The sequence below is a fragment of the Rutilus rutilus genome (genome assembly GCF_951802725.1).
Source record: "Rutilus rutilus genome assembly, chromosome: 16".
NCBI lineage: Eukaryota > Metazoa > Chordata > Actinopteri > Cypriniformes > Leuciscidae > Rutilus > Rutilus rutilus.
The window spans coordinates 975,725-990,299 of NC_140224.1; the positions used below are offsets into that span (position 1 = coordinate 975,725).

General features: G+C 39.3%; 2 protein-coding genes across 2 annotated transcripts; one reads left to right on the forward strand and one right to left on the reverse strand.

Annotated features, from left to right (window-relative positions):
• Positions 1-5,632: 5,632 nt before the first annotated feature.
• On the reverse strand, positions 5,633-8,595 carry pts (6-pyruvoyltetrahydropterin synthase). Its single transcript, XM_084434818.1, has 6 exons — positions 8,382-8,595; positions 7,067-7,146; positions 6,929-6,951; positions 6,797-6,853; positions 6,203-6,273; positions 5,633-6,108 (listed from the first exon to the last, which is right to left on the reverse strand). The coding sequence occupies exons 1-6, from the start codon at positions 8,444-8,446 to the stop codon at positions 5,976-5,978; spliced, it is 429 nt and encodes a 142-aa protein (XP_084290944.1). The 5' UTR covers positions 8,447-8,595; the 3' UTR covers positions 5,633-5,975.
• A 1,809-nt stretch (positions 8,596-10,404) lies between these two features.
• Positions 10,405-14,517, forward strand: rcvrnb (recoverin b). The gene is made up of 4 exons (XM_084434824.1): positions 10,405-10,839; positions 12,026-12,153; positions 12,785-12,896; positions 13,400-14,517. Exons 1-4 carry the CDS (start codon positions 10,587-10,589, stop codon positions 13,516-13,518), a joined length of 612 nt encoding a protein of 203 aa, XP_084290950.1. The 5' UTR covers positions 10,405-10,586; the 3' UTR covers positions 13,519-14,517.
• The last annotated feature ends 58 nt before the right edge of the window (positions 14,518-14,575 follow it).

Here is a 14,575-nt window from a genome sequence, read left to right on the forward strand (position 1 = left end):
GTGTGTGTGTGCACAGATCAGTGTCTGGATTCACGCCATCTCACACTGAATACTGCTTTTGTTCGGACATTATTCATATTAAACCATAACCTACACTTTTCTCTGTACCAACCAGTGTGAGGAACTCTTGCATATACAAACATCCACGTACTGCAATCATAGAATCACTAGCAAAACTGTTTAGAGTTCTCCTTTATAAACAGGCAGTAACAGACACCACCCCATCTCTCTTCAGTCCAACACTGAGGAGAGTTAGACTGCAGTTCATCCACTGGCCACTAGAGACCGGGGTTCCGTTAGACTGCAGTTCATCCACTGGCCACTAGAGACCGGGGTTCCGTGAGTCAACATAAACGTCCCCTAAACTTATAAACAAACTGTCTCTCAGTAATGTTAAAGGGGTCATATAATGGTACATGCACTTTTACAAGTTGATTGTACTGAAATGTGTGTTGGCAGTGCCTGTACACAACCATCATAAAATGATACAAATCCATCCAGTGTTTTTTTTAATCTTCTTATATGTTTTTCCCCGTCACAAAATCGACGCCCCTCCCATGATTATTGATTGACAGCAGCGTTTCAACACAGAGCTGTCTGTCATCATAGTCCGCCATTGTTGATACGCTGGCGCACTGTCTATGAGCAGAATGGCGTCTCAGCGAGTGTGGTGTTCTGTTCTTGGGTGTAATAAGGAACACAGCATCATTCTGATGTTCCTAAATCCGAACTGCTGATGACGCAGTGGCTGAGTTTGTTTTCGAAGGGAATATTCCCCACGATCAACAGCAATGCTTTCATGTTTGCGCGAATCATTTCACCAGACTGCTTTACAAACGAGGGTCAGTATAAAGCTGGTTCTCTTACGAGAGTACTCTCGTGTTGCGTAAGTTTAGCCCACCCCTGCCTGTGAATATGACTGTATCTGCGCCACGCACACACATAACGCCTCAGCGTACGAGCCCAGCTCTCGCTGTCAGTGTGTTTAGTGCAGATCACGTGTCTCGATCTCGCAGCGCTGAACAAAGCGCTGATAACGTGCTCGTTCAAAATGATCACGACCAGACAAATCCTCGCTCGAATTCGACCGGGGGACTGGTTTATATCAGTGGATCTGAAAGACGCCTATTTTCAGATCCAAATAGCAGCCCGTCACAGGCCGTTCTTGAGATTCGCCTTCGAGGGCCAGACTTATCAGTACACCGTCCTTCCCTTCGGCCTGTCTTTAGCACCTCGTACATTTACGAAGTGCATGGACACGGCGCTCGCGCCCCTCAGACGAAGGGGCGTGAGAATCCTGAACTATCTGGACGACTGGCTGAATATAGCACAGTCAAAAGAGGAACTGGTGTTACACAAAGCATTACTGCTGACCCACCTCCAGCAGCTGGGTCTCAGAGTCAACTGGGTTAAAAGTATTTTACTCCCCAGCCAGAAAATGTCCTTTCTGGGGATAGAATTGGACTCCGGCTCGATGATGGCGCGCCTAACGCGAGAACGCGTGGCAGCGATCCAGCGCCTAGCGGCGACATTCACTGTAGGGAAGAATCTCCCCCTCAGAATGTTTCAGAGGATGATGGGTCTCATGGCCTCAGCCTCGTTGGTTCTGCAGCTGGGTCTGCTGCACATACGCCCTTTTTAGCTGTGGCTGAGACGGCGGGTGCCAGCGCGAGCGTGGACATCAGGTCGGCTTCGTCTCTGAATCAGATTTGCGTTGCTGCTCTGAAACCGTGGATGAGACCTGGCTGGTACCAGTCCGGCGTGAACCTGGGCATCACCTCACGAATCAAGGTAGTCTCGACAGATGCTTCCAACACGGGTTGGGGCGTCCTATACGAAGGGAGACCTTCAATGGGCCTGTGGTCAGACGCGGAGAAGCGTCTACACATAAACTGTCTAGAGATGAAAGCGGTCGAAAACGCCCTTCAGTTTTTCCTCCCGGCGCTAAGGAACCACCACGTTCTAGTCAGAACAGACAACACGTCAGTGGTGTCCTACATAAATCGCCAGGGCGGCCTCAGGTCCCGGAGCCTGCTTGCAATAGCAAAACGCCTCCTCATATGGGGCCAGCACAATCTGCGCTCGCTGAGAGCGGCGCATGTGCCGGGCGTCCTGAACGTGGGCCCAGATATGCTATCCAGGGCAAAACTCTCCCCAGGGGAGTGGTCCCTGCACCCCTTGACGGTGCGAAACATCTGGGACACTTTCGGCAGAGCAGAGGTAGACCTGTTCGCGTCGCAAACCAACGCTCACTACCCAATGTTCTTTTCGAAAGAAAAGGATGCGTTGGCCATAAACTGGCCCAGGCGCCCTCTATATGCGTTTCCCCCTGTCGCCATGTTACCACGGGTAATCAAGCGAATCAGGGAGAGCAAATGCTCGATACTCCTGATAGCTCCGCTATGGGAGAATCAAGCCTGGTTCCCAGAACTGATGGAACTGGGGAACACAGCCCCATGGCCGATTCCGCTGAGAAAGGACCTTTTGTCCCAGGCCCAGGGCACAATTTGGCATCCATACCCCGAGCTGTGGGCCCTACATGTGTGGGCGATCAACTATCACCATCGCGCCTCCCGGAGGGAGTGCTGAATACGATCACAGAGGCCAGAGCTCCATCTACTAGACGGCTCTACGCGTCCAAATGGTCCGTGTTCGCTGAATGGTGCTCAGCTCATAATTTAAACCCGCTGAAAGGCGAGGTAACGGTGGTCCTTTCTTTCCTACAAGAGCTGTTGGACAGTGGGAGAACCCCTTCCACACTCAAAGTATACGTGGCAGCCATAGCAGCGTTCACGAAACCTGTAAATGGCCAGTCACTGAGAAAGAACGACCTCATAATCCGTTTTCTCAGGGTTGCTAGGAGGCTGAATTCTCCTCGGCCACCCTCGGTTCCGGTTTGGGACCTTTCCACGGTCCTTGAGGCCATGAAAGGCGAACCATTTGAACCATTACACACGGTGGAGCTAAAATACCTGTCATTCAAAACCGCTTTTCTGCTGGCACTAGCTTCAGTAAAACGGGTGGGCGACCTGCACGCGCTCTCAGTAAGCGCTACGTGCTTGGAATTTGGACCTAATGACTCTAAGGTCATCCTCAAACCAAGGCACGGTTACGTCCCAAAAGTGCTTGCGACTCCCTTTAGGGTGCAAGTTATCTCCCTTTCGGCTCTCCCTGCGTCCGACAGCGAGGCCGGGGTTAACTTCCTCTGCCCAGTGAGGGCATTGAGGATTTATGTGGAGCGCTCTGCCGCTTTTAGGCAAACGGAGCAGCTTTTCGTTTCATTCGGTGGCCGCATCAAAGGGCTAGCCATCTCGAAACAGACCTTGTCCAGATGGATAGTGGACGCTATTGTGTCAGCTTATGCGTCCAAAGGCCTGAACTGCCCTTTGGGGGTTAGGGCCCACTCGACTAGAGGTATGGCCTCGTCGTGGGCATGGACAAGTGGGGTTTCAATCCATGACATTTGTTTGACAATATTTATTTATTTTTTTTTTTATACATGAGCCCCGGGCTACTGCCCTTGGGACATAAGTGGTGGGGACTCAGCACGCACGGCGCTTTACATAGGGTTCCCGTAGCGTAAGCTAAACTTACGCAACACGAGAGTACTCTCGTAAGAGAACGACACTCGGTTACTAACGTAACCTCGGTTCTCTCTAGAGAGGGAACGAGTGTTGCGTAGCCTGCCGTGCTTGTGCTGTACTTTGGTTTCGCTTCTAGTCGACTGAAATCACTTGTGCAACCTGGGTGAGGGGTTTATATAGGCTCAAGCCACACCCCTCTTGGCGGGCCATGACGACAGCGCAGGAAGGCTTCCCATTGGCGCTGGAGTCATGCCAAGACGCACTGATAGGTTGCAGCAGTTGCCGCAGAGCAGCCAATCGGTGCGCGAGCTGTCTGGCCTATGTCTGCCTGCTGCAGCAAATGCGTTTTACATTCTAAAAATTAAAGGATAATTTTTGCTTCAGTATTCTCGAGAAAAGGAGTTTTCCCGTAGCATAAGCTAAACTTACGCAACACTCGTTCCCTCTCTAGAGAGAACCGAGGTTACGTTAGTAACCAAGTGTCGATTTGCTAAGAAGCTGCTCCTGAAAAAAGGATCGTTACCAACTATTCGTGTTCCTGCTGCACCTCCAGAAGAAGAAGTGAGTGTAACGTTTTATTAACCTTTATATTAATATTTATATTAATCTTTGCAAATCGCTTGCTGCACGCTTCACGATGAATGCGGCTGTTTACACTCAGGGTACATTACGGCATGTTTTCTATGTACGACGTTCTCAATATAATTCATAATCCCACGTTTATAATGAACAACACGTTATGGTCATTGTGTTATTGTGTTACGGTGTACGCACAGAACAGAGGGGCGGGGTGAGCAAAGCTCATTATCATTTAAAGACACATGCACTTAAACGGCGTGCTGAAAACAGAGCTGTTTTTGACCAGGTAAAATGAGTGTTTTCTTACAATACTAATGAGAATTTTTAATTAAAGTATATTACAGACTTTTAATTTAGACCCTAAAGAATCATATTAGCTTGTACAAAAATGGCATTATATGACCCCTTTAATAGAGCGTTCATTCAGTTATCTGCTCTTTAATAACGTTCTCAAAGCATTAGCACAAAAACATTATTTATACGTTCATGGAACGTTTTTTCCCCCCTGAATCTTTTAAGTTGGACGTTTGTCTAATGTTTTTTAAATGTTGATACTTGTTTCAGAGAACATTCAAAATAACGTTCCATAATGTTTGAAGATGGAATGGAATGTTCCCTTAACGTTCACATAATCAAGAAAAAACGTTTTTAAAACATTTAAAAAGCTGGATATTCAGAGATCATTCAGAAATAACATTTTCATAATTAATGGGAATGTTAGCTAAACGTTCTGCGAACATATTTTTGTTAGCCGGGATATTGACATGCTTTGATACAACGTTCACTTTTAGGTATTTTCTAAGGTTTAATTGATGCCTTTTCCCATCATTACTAAACGTCACTTGATATTTTATTCAACCCAAAAGGCTCAAAACACTCGCAGCTGCACATGTTCCTGTATTCATTAAATAAACATTTTACCTTTGGAAACATTAAATAATGACTAATCTCTCAGTAAAGCTCTGCATTCGCTATTTTCAGTGAAGCATTTCATTTCAGTTTAATAATGGCAATTTTACTCCTGTCTTGATCAGAACGATCATAGTTCTCCACTGTCTTCTTGCAGAAAGCTTCTGTTGATCTGACGGAAGAAATATTCAACATTTCTGAATCATTCTGTCCAAAACACACATGCGTTCATGCCAGCGTTTCTCCTTCTCAGATCACCTCGGAAAATGAAACGCATGACAAGACCAGCATAATATTGAATTTACAGTAGATATGTGAAAGATCCAATCAATTGTACTCGCTAAGTCATAAATCGCTGGTGTTGCTGGTTTTGTGTTTAATGCAGTCAAACATCTCTAGAACTAGATCTTAACATGTAAACTTTATTGGGACGCGCTCGATACACGTGTAGCGCCATCTACTGGAAGGACAGATGAACTGAAAAACATTTTCTCAGCAAGTGCATTGAAAAAACGAGTTTTAGATTAGCAAACACACAACATTAAAATGCCGACAACAGATTTAATTACAAAAAATGTTTATCATTGGAACATTTTCATTATTCATTAGTACAAATACTTGAAAATACAAACAAGCCTGCTTTGTTAAAAAAGGCTTTGAGAAACGTAAAAGATGGGGTGCCAAGACTTCATTTGGAAAAGTGTGTACGTGCGTGTGTGTGCGTGCGTGCGTGTGTGTGTGTGTGTGTGTGTGTGTGTGTGTGTAATCTCTCAGTGTTTAATAGGATCAATCTCCCAGCTGATCCTCAGTCTCAGTGTCTTACATTAATCTGATGTTCTGGTGTTGCTCTCACTCATTAATATACTTTCTAAAGCCACGAAGGCTTTCTCTGCTGATCTGGGATCAGTGCCTCTGTTCTCCTCGGTACACCACGATGTTTTTGTCTGTTTCGTACACTTTGATCTCGTACAGGCTGTCGGGGGGGAGAAGCTTGGCCATGCCGTCCCAGATAAACACGGACAGGTTTTCTGTAGTGCTGAATGAGCGGACAAACACACATATGAAGTTAAAATGACAGTATCATCATCATCATCATCATCATCATATGACAACAAGGCTCTCCATCACACCTGACAACATCAGCAAAGTACGGGACGTCCCGGTCCAGGTTTTTATGGTCGAGTGGTTTCATGATGGCCTCCTAAAAAACACAACTTATTAAAGCTTGCACAAGCGCTCACTCCTTCTGTTCGCCATTCATCATGCACTGTTTTTATTTGACTTATTTCAATCATCGTCGAATATCTAAAAGAATTCAAAAGCATATTAAATATAACATTCATATCCTGTAGATTCAGGGAAACTGAGAGACTTTTGTCTTTGCAATGACTGGGAAAAGCTGTCCTATTTATCCCGGATGAACACACAAAATGTATATATTAACTTTAATATATAATAACTATTCTTATTTTTCAATGCTACATTTTACAAACAAGTATTCATTACTTCAGTGAGCTCATTGTTTCTGCATTAAATTATTACATTGTTTAAATTAATACATTTTTCACTAACTGTGATTTTGTATATGTACATTTCTGAAATACATAACTTCACATAACACACTAAACTGTAATGTGGACTCATGCATTCTCTGTAAAGCTGCTTTGAAACGAAAGTGCTATGCAAATAAATGTGAACTGAATTAATGTTTAACTGCTAATGACCTCGATATAGTCCTTGAGGTCCGTCAGGTTCATCACCATCCCTGTGGTCCGGTCGATCTGAGAAACACACGAGAGTCAGTCCAGTTCACCACACACGGAGAATAACATGTGCCTAACATCATCTACCCATACCTTTCCTCGGACCGTCACTTCAACTAGAAAACAGAAATATCAGAAACATATTTACTGGTGTGCATGCATGAAAAATGTATGAGATATTAATTTCTAACGTGATCATAGTTCACTGGCACTGCATGTATAACTGCTCACCTTTATAGTTATGACCATGGCCATTAGGATTGTTGCATTTCCCAAATACTCGTTTATTCTCCTCATCACTTAAAGATTTGCTTTAAAAAAAAAGAAAAAGAAAAAATTCAAAACAAATGAATAATAACAATAATAATACATTTGACAATGACTTAAAATAGGCATTTATTGGTTAAATCATAATTTTTTTTATTATTATTATTATTATTTGCATACAGAACCAAACATAGCACAATGAAATGTTATACATATATATATATATATATATATATATATATATATATATATATACATATATATATATATATATATATATATATATAAATAATGATATTACATTGAAACAGGCAATTTACAGATTCTGTCATAATATTTAATATATAGAGTTTGATCTTAATGAAGACACGTAAGAGTAGAAAACACCTTCTGTTATAAAATCATGCCATTAAAATAAAAAGATTACCAACGAGTTCTCGGTCTTTGTTACTTTTGTTCTCTTAAAACATATTTTAACAAGTATTTAACTTTCACTAACTTAAACATGATTTATTCCGGTTTCATCCAAAATCTATTGAAAACTTTACATAAAAAACAAACAAACTGTTTTTCAATTAAACATTTAAGAGGGTAGAAAGTGTGGCTTCTTCTTTTTTTACTGTATTAATTAATACAATATTTAAAGGGGTTTAACCCAGCTTTCATCTAATATCATCAATTATAGAGCTCCAAAAAATTCCCTCTCAGAGAAATGTTATGTTGTTTATGAAGAGTATTAGAAATATGTTTGTTATTGTGTTTTTTCTCAGTGGTTTTGTTTTTTTCACTGTTGGAGAGTTATAGCAAATATGAATCAGGGTTAGAGGAACAGCTGTAATGACTCAAGTTTTATGAAGCTCCAAATGAAATGAACTAAGTCAATTAAGCCTTGTTTACATCGTCGAAATAAAAGCATCTGGATGTTTAAACAGTTTAAACTACAATTCCCAGAATTCCTCCGTGATGACGCGGCGTGATGACGCTGTCTTCCTGCAACAAGTAGCTTTCATCCTATTCATAATTGTCAGACTGGTTGTTGGAATGGGATCCAAACCAGTTTAACGAGATTTCATATTTTGATCGAGGAAGTGTGAGAGATGTGTAAAGTTATAGCCTGAACTGAAGACAAATGTGAGACAGACACACAGGAGCAGACGCTCATGCCGCGTTAGTGAGAGTTAGACGGCGAAACATTGTTTGAAAGAGCGTGTTTTAAGTATAATTTTACCATTATTATGATGATGTATTTGCTATATGAATGTATAATAGTGAGCTGTACCTGTGTAAGCGATGGCTCGCGCAGAAGCTCTGCACGCGCGTGATGAACCCGATGCGCTCAGACATGTTCTCTCAGAAACCTCTCTGTGTTCACAGTCCACAGCGCTTTATAAGTCACAGATGCGCTGCACAATATCACAGAGTTCAAACGAGTCAGTGTACAGAGGAGGCGTGGCTTAATCGATCCTTTCATCTGCGCTAATCGATTATAGTGTGACGTCAGCACTTTGCGCGTGCATGAAGCTGCTCATGATCATCACGTGTCTTCTAACATCTGGACAAATGTCTCATTATTCCATATTCCATAACACACACATATGGCATTTGTTAATATATTAAAGTAATATTATATATAGGCTGTGCACACGTACATACAATATATACATATATTAATAAATGTTATTTATAATATATAAATGTGTGTCTGTGTGTGTATGTATATATATAGCCTATATATAAAATATTAATTTAATGTGTTAACAAATGTTTATATATATGTGTGTATATGTATAATATGAATAAATGTATTATATATGAGTTAATACATATAAAATTAATGTTTTATTTATGTATATACATGTACACACATTTACAATATATATATTTTTTTTTCATTATATATATATATATATATAGGCTATATATAAAATGAAAAATAAAAACATTATGAAAATGTGTGTACAATATCATAATAATTATATATATATATATATATAATTATTAATAATATATATTAGTTACCATTGTGCAATAAAGAATTAATGTTGCTCAAGCAATGAAACAAAATATATCTTAAAAATGTAAATATTCTAACATTTAAATTATAAATAAATTATAAATAACATATAAAGTGTATTATAATATGTGATATATATTTTTATTATCATTAACATAGTTGCCATTGTGCAATAAAACATAAATAATGATTGAATATTGTTTCTTGAACAAATAAACCAAAAATAATTGGTATTGCCTCTCAATATTGATCAGCATCTAACTTCTAATCTCACTCATTTGCATGAATTTACATATATACAGTACAGGTCAGAAGTTTGGAAACATTACTATTTTTTTATGTTTTTGAAAGAAGTTTCTTCTGCTCATCAAGCCTGCATTTATTTGATCAAAAATACAGAAAAAAATATTATTACATTTAATAATATTATTATTAATATTATTACAACAATTATTACAACTTAAAATAATAGTTTTCTATTTGAATATACTTAAAAAAATTATTTATTCCTGTGATTCAAAGCTGAATGTTCAGCATCATTACTCCAGTCTATCACATGATCCTTCAGAAATCACTCTAATATTGTGATTTATTATGAGTGTTGGAAACAGTTCTGCTTCTTAATATATTTGATGAATAAAAGGTTAAAAGAACTGCATTTATTCAAAATTAAAAAATATTTTCTAATTATATAAATCTTCTTTACTATCACTTTTGATCAATTTAACACATCCTTGCTGAATAAAAGTATTGATTTATTTCAAAAAAAAGAAAGAAAAAAAATGACTGACCAGTAGTGTATATTGTTGTTACAGAAGATTTATATTTTTTTAAAAAAATGCTTTTTTATTTTATTTTTATACTTTTTATTCATCAAACTATCCTAAAAAAGTATCACAGGTTATGAAAAAATATTAAGCAGCAGAACTGTTTCCAACTTTGATAATGAATCCTCATATTAGAGTGATTTCTGAAGGATCATGTGATAGACTGGAGTAATGATGCTGAAAATTCAGCTTTGATCACAGATATAAATGATAATTTAAAGTATAATAAATTGAAAACCAATTATTTTAAATTGTAATAATATATCACAATATTAAAAAAAAAATCTGTATTTTTGATCAAATAAATGCAGGCTTGATGAGCAGAAGAAACTTCTTTCAAAAACATGAAAAATAGTAATGTTTCCAAACTTCTGACCTGTACTGTATATATATATATATGCAGGCATACATCACTCCTCTATGTTGTACGACACAAAATGTGTTTAGCAACAGCATATTGTGATTTAATCCGAATGCATCAAATAAGATCAAGAGGTTTCCTGCTGTGACATAAGTCTGATATATTCCTGGAAATCTCTCACTATCAAATCAGCCATAATCACGGCTTCATCCTCCTAATCCTCCGCTGGGTTTAAAAGCGGATCCTGGACACTCGCTCACAATCTGAAAAGTAATTGAGAAGATGGGCAATGCTAAAAGTGGAGCCCTTTCCAAAGACCTGCTGGAGGACCTGAAGATGAACACCAAGTACAGCGAGGAGCAGCTCTACGTCTGGTACCAGAAGTTCCTGAACGAGTGTCCGACGGGGCGCATCAGTCGAGAGCAGTTCGAGAGCATCTACGCTAGCTTCTTCCCCGACGCCGACCCCAAAGCCTACGCGCAACACGTCTTCAGGAGCTTCGACTCCGACAGCGACGGAACGCTGGACTTTAAAGGTGCGTACACATATTATGCATCTTTTCTCACGATGTGATATAAACCTCTGGTGTCTCCAGAGTGTGTCTGTGAAATTTCAGCTCAAAATACCAGATCATTTATTATAGCTTGTATATATGCGCATATAGCGCGTAGTGTGCATGGCGTTGGCGTTTTCACAGATTCACGTTTTTGAGGTGTACGCGGAGATGATCACGTTTTTCAAAATGTTCCTACACTTGCACCTTGGAACCTGTTTCAGGGTTTGCGTTCTCGAGTCACCAGGAACACAATAGGGGTTTTCTGTGAGAACGGTGTCGTGTTAGCGGCCACTAAGTTAATAACTAATGATCTTTGCAATGGAAGTGAATCGATCAAAACTAACTTTAGCTGGACAATAACTTTATTCTAGAGCTGCTGTAAAGCCTAAACAATCTCTGTTACTGTAATCTCCTATCATCACTGTAAAGCTATATTGTTAAAAGCGCTATATAAATGAAGGTGAGTTGACTAGCTTGTCAAATTTGCTCCTTTTTGGGTGTGAGCAAAAACTAACCGTTTTTGTGTGTGTCCCTTTAAATGCAAATGAGCTTTAGCTCCGCCTCTGTTCAGAAGAGGGCGGAGCTTCAGAAACTCCAGCAATAACAAAACAGGCCAATCTCACTCATCCAGAATCCCAGAATAACCAGTAGCGAGTGCAGCCTTACGGAGAGACTCAGGAAGAGCTTCTGAATGTTAGTGGAGACATTTCTGTAGTTGCTGTGGAGTTACATTGATCATCTCATCATCATGTTGAACTTCTCCACAAGTGTCCACAGTTCCTGAGGTCTTTATAAGACAGCGGTGACATGTTCTGGTCAATAGTGTTCAGTGCTCGTCTGTGCTCAACCACAGAACAGTTTCAGGCTTTGCTGGATCTTTATCATTGTGTTAGAACTGGTCTCTGTTGTCGCGTGTGAAACCAAATGTCGGCTGGTGTGTGTAAACGTGCAGATTAAGGGCCGGTAATATTATAATAAGATCCTCTTCATACGTCAGAAGGAGAGCCAAATCTGATCGTCTTATTTATTGACATGCTTGCAGAGAAAGGCTCACCAGAACACAGTTACTGGGTTTCACTTTTCATGTTTTCTGGGTTTCAGAAGCACCGATTATAGCACTTACACACGGGAAAAGTCAGATTTTCTTGTTATGTCCCCTTTAAAGAGTACATCGTGGCCCTGCACCTGACGTCCTCCGGGAAGACCGTGGAGAAGCTGGAGTGGGCCTTCGCTCTGTACGACGTGGACAGGAACGGCACCATCACCAAAAACGAGATTCATGAAATAGTGAAGGTGAATAAACACCAGCTTTACTCACACACTCCAACGCCTCGGCTAACGAATGTTTTGAAAACGTTATTGGCAACACTTTACAATAAGGTTCATTACTTTACCATAGCTAATATGAACTAAGAATGAACAATTATTTTCCAGCATTTATTAATCTTAGTTAATATTAATTTCAACATTTACTAATACATTATTAAAATCAAAGGTTGTATTAGTTAACATTAGTTAATGCACTGTGAACTAACATGAACACACAATGAACAGCTGGATTATTATTAACTAACATTAACAAAGATTAATAAATACTGGAACAAATTGTATTGCTTATTGTTAGTTAATGTTATTTGATACATTAAATAATGTTAACTAATGAACCTTACTGTAAAGTGTTACCAGATTATTTCTGAACGTCCAGTTTTTTCTTAGGAAACATTCCATTTCGCGAGCATTATATAATCATAACGTTACTTTTGAATCTGAACGTTCCAAAACAAGTAACATTTGAAAACCGTTCCAACTAAAACATAAAAAATAAAAAAAAGTTGTATAAATAATGTTTTTGTGCTAACGTTCTGAGAACATTATTCTCATTATTGAACGAATGTTACTGAAGAACGTTTGCTCCTCTTTGCAGTCAATATTCAACATGATCTCCAAAGAAGACCAGAAAAACCTTCCGGATGACGAGAACACCCCAGAAAAACGAACGGATAAAATTTGGGACTTTTTTGGGAAAAAAGAAAATGGTAAGTGACTATTTGCATGTGTTAAATGTCTTAGATGACAAAGATATAGAATAAAAGTCCCCCTGTAGTCAATGCTTTTATCCCTTAAAACTCTTTAACCTTTAAAATATCTTGAATGTAACTCGACACCCTTGCCTCATTTAGTATGCGCGGTTCTATGAATATGCAAATGAGCCCCGCCTCCACTCACTCACTCAGCTCAGAGATCCACTGGTTGACGATCACACGTTGATCTGATTGGTTACAAGGTAGTTTGTGACGTCAGAAACACCAGCGATTTCAAAGCGTGTGTTTGAGACTGTCTTTGGTTCACTGCAGTTTTAAGGAGGAAATACTCAGCAATGGTGTCGACTTATGAATTTACACATGCTTTGTCTTAAAGCATATTAAAAACACCACATAGACACATAAACAACATTAAACGCTGGATTTTCACCACAGGGGGACTTTGACAGAATACCCTTTATTGAGCTTTGAAGAATGTATTTTCTTTATATCGTCAGGTAAAATAACAGAGGGAGAGTTCATTCAAGGAGTTATGGACAATAAGAACATTCTCCGGCTGATTCAGTTCGACGAGCCGCAGAAGGTCCAGGAAAGGCTCAAAGAGAAGAAGCAATGATGTGTCTACATTACTGCTACTTGTTTTACTTCAATCCGACTCTTTTAAATGATTAAAGTGTAAAAAGTGCATTTCTACTGTAACATGCTGACTGAGTTAAACGACTGATAGGAATTCAATTCAATGTGTGCCATGAAATATACATGTAAAAATGTTGTTTATTACCACCGACATGCAGTATAAAACATAACGGACGGTTAAAAATGGCAACAGCAACAGGAATGCATTTCATTTTCCTCTGCATGTCATGATATACACACGCAGTCCATTGGCCATGTGACCCACAAGGGTCAAAAGGTCACGTTCAGTCATCTGTGAAACATGCCAATTATGCAAATAATCCACAACTCTGCTTCACACTCACTTGCCCATCAATAAAACAGTCATGCAAACGTTTCATTTTAGTATTCTACTGATGCTACTATATTTTACACAGAGTGTTTGAGCGTTCTGTTGCTCTTAGTTCTAGTGTGCATTCTTGTATAATAGACTGAAGATATTTGCTGTAACTGTTCAGTTTAATCGTGCTTCCTTTGCAGTTTGAAAATGTTAATTTTAAGCATATTAAAATGCAGTGGCTCTCATCTGGTGGTTTTGAAGCTAAATGCATATAATAAAATACATCTATCAATATTATTTAGCATAGGACAGTGAAAGGCAACAATGGAAACATTAATGCATGTCAAGATTTGCATTTCTGTCGCTTCTGCATTATAGTTTTGGCTTTGAGTCGCAACATGATGTGGATAATAAAGCAGGAGATATTCTGTATGAGCGTCAATCACAGCTGTATTAATCACGACTCCTGTCGTATTCACTGAAACAGATCCTCGAGGAGCTGATGAGGCATTCGAGCAAATAAACTACAGTATTTCAAAGCTTAGATTAGATTGTGGACCTTGCATCATTATAGATGTACAAAAATCAGGTATCAAAAACATAATGGAAGCCATTGAAGCTTGTTTCTGCCACGGAATAAAAACTAAAAAGGTCGTTACGATGTACGGCTGTGCTGTGTGTGATTATTGTGTATATATAAATACACACATGCATGTTG

Coding starts and splice junctions, on each gene's coding strand:
- pts (XM_084434818.1), bottom strand. CDS start 8,446: ATGTCTGAGCGCATCGGGTTCATCACGCGCGTGCAGAGCTTCTGCGCG. Junction 6,952..7,066: donor CCATGGTCATAACTATAAAG/GTGAGCAGTTAT, acceptor TCTGTTTTCTAG/TTGAAGTGACGGTCCGAGGA. Junction 6,274..6,796: donor ACCTCAAGGACTATATCGAG/GTCATTAGCAGT, acceptor TGTGTTTTTTAG/GAGGCCATCATGAAACCACT.
- rcvrnb (XM_084434824.1), top strand. CDS start 10,587: ATGGGCAATGCTAAAAGTGGAGCCCTTTCCAAAGACCTGCTGGAGGAC. Junction 10,840..12,025: donor CGGAACGCTGGACTTTAAAG/GTGCGTACACAT, acceptor TCCCCTTTAAAG/AGTACATCGTGGCCCTGCAC. Junction 12,897..13,399: donor TTTTGGGAAAAAAGAAAATG/GTAAGTGACTAT, acceptor TTATATCGTCAG/GTAAAATAACAGAGGGAGAG.